The 1,248-nt window shown below is 66.8% G+C and overlaps 1 protein-coding gene across 1 annotated transcript in view; it reads left to right on the top strand.

The window, feature by feature from the left end:
- TNS1 (tensin 1) overlaps nucleotides 1-1,248 on the top strand; it is a 52,239-nt gene that overhangs the window by 20,265 nt on the left and 30,726 nt on the right. Inside the window, exon 18 of the mRNA XM_025192742.1 lies at nucleotides 639-1,246. Coding sequence (XP_025048527.1) covers nucleotides 639-1,246 — 608 coding nt within the window. The remainder of the gene's footprint in view (nucleotides 1-638; nucleotides 1,247-1,248) is intronic.

Below are 1,248 nucleotides of genomic sequence, written 5' to 3' on the forward strand. Positions count from 1 at the left end.
GACGAGTCACTTTTTCCTCCCGGAGCCGGCGAGGGTTTTGCGCGGCCTCCAGCCCTTCCAGGAAAAACAAGCCAGGAGGCTGGAGCAGAGAGGCCTGGCCAGGGGGATGGGAGACGCTCGAGGCTCACAGCCACCCCGGCCTGCCCGCTCCCCTGCCCAGGGGGGCACCCCGGTACCCACCACCTTTGCCCCCCACGTCAGGGGCTGAGCGGCATCAGCATTGCTCCCTGCCCCTGGGATGGGCTTGCAGCATGGGACAAAAAGCAGGTGGAGGTGCAGGATGCGTCCATCCCTCCCTTGCCCTTTCTATCCTCCGGCCTCCCTTCCCATCCAGATGAGCTCACCTCCCCTCGCTATCGACCGGGAGGTGGTTTCGGGGGAGTGGGGGCGCTTGTTTTTTTTAAAGCATCTTGGCTACAAACCATCCGGCTCTTCGGGGAGCTTCAAAGCAGGTTTCCAGTAAAAGCCTCGTGCCGCGGTGCCAGGAGACAGCAGTGTCTTGGCGTCGGAGGGGGCATTAGCGGCGCGGAGGGCTCCGAGTGCCGGGATGCTGAGCGGGCATCACTGGCAAGGGATCGATCGATACGGGGGGGGGTTGCTAAAAGCTCGGCATTGATTTCTTCCTCTTTCTCCCGCAGAGGTGGGGCACACGCAGGGGCCGCTGGATGGGAGCCTGTACGCCAAGGTGAAGAAGAAGCTCTCGCTGCACGGCAGCACCGGGGCGGTGAACGCCGTGCGGGCCCCGCTGCCGGCCGGACCCAACCACGTGGAGCACACGCTGTCCGTCAGCAGCGACTCGGGCAACTCCACCGCCTCCGCCAAGACCGACCGCACGGATGAGCCGGTGTCCGCGGGCAACCCGGTGCTGACGCCCGAGGAGAAGCAGGAGCTGGACCGCTTGCTGAGCGGCTTCGGTGTGGACGGCCACGGCGCCATGCACAACCGCGGCCCCGCCGGGCGCCACGTGGTGCCCGCCCAGGTGCACGTCAATGGCCGCGCTGCACCTTTAGTGGCCGAGCGGGAGACCGATATCCTGGACGACGACCTGCCCAACCAGGACGGGCACAGCGTGGGCAGCCTGGGCACGCTGTCCTCGCTGGACGGGGCCACCAATGCCAGCGAGACCGGCTACGCCGAAGGCCTGCGGATGGAGAGCTTGGCCAACGGCCCCGGCGGCTGCAACGGCGTGGACAGGGCCGCGTATGAGGCCGAGCCCATGCTCAACGGCGGGTACCCCTACGACAACTA

This window comes from Alligator sinensis, unplaced genomic scaffold, assembly GCF_000455745.1.
Source record: "Alligator sinensis unplaced genomic scaffold, ASM45574v1 scaffold1332_1, whole genome shotgun sequence".
In the NCBI taxonomy this organism is placed as follows: domain Eukaryota; kingdom Metazoa; phylum Chordata; order Crocodylia; family Alligatoridae; genus Alligator; species Alligator sinensis.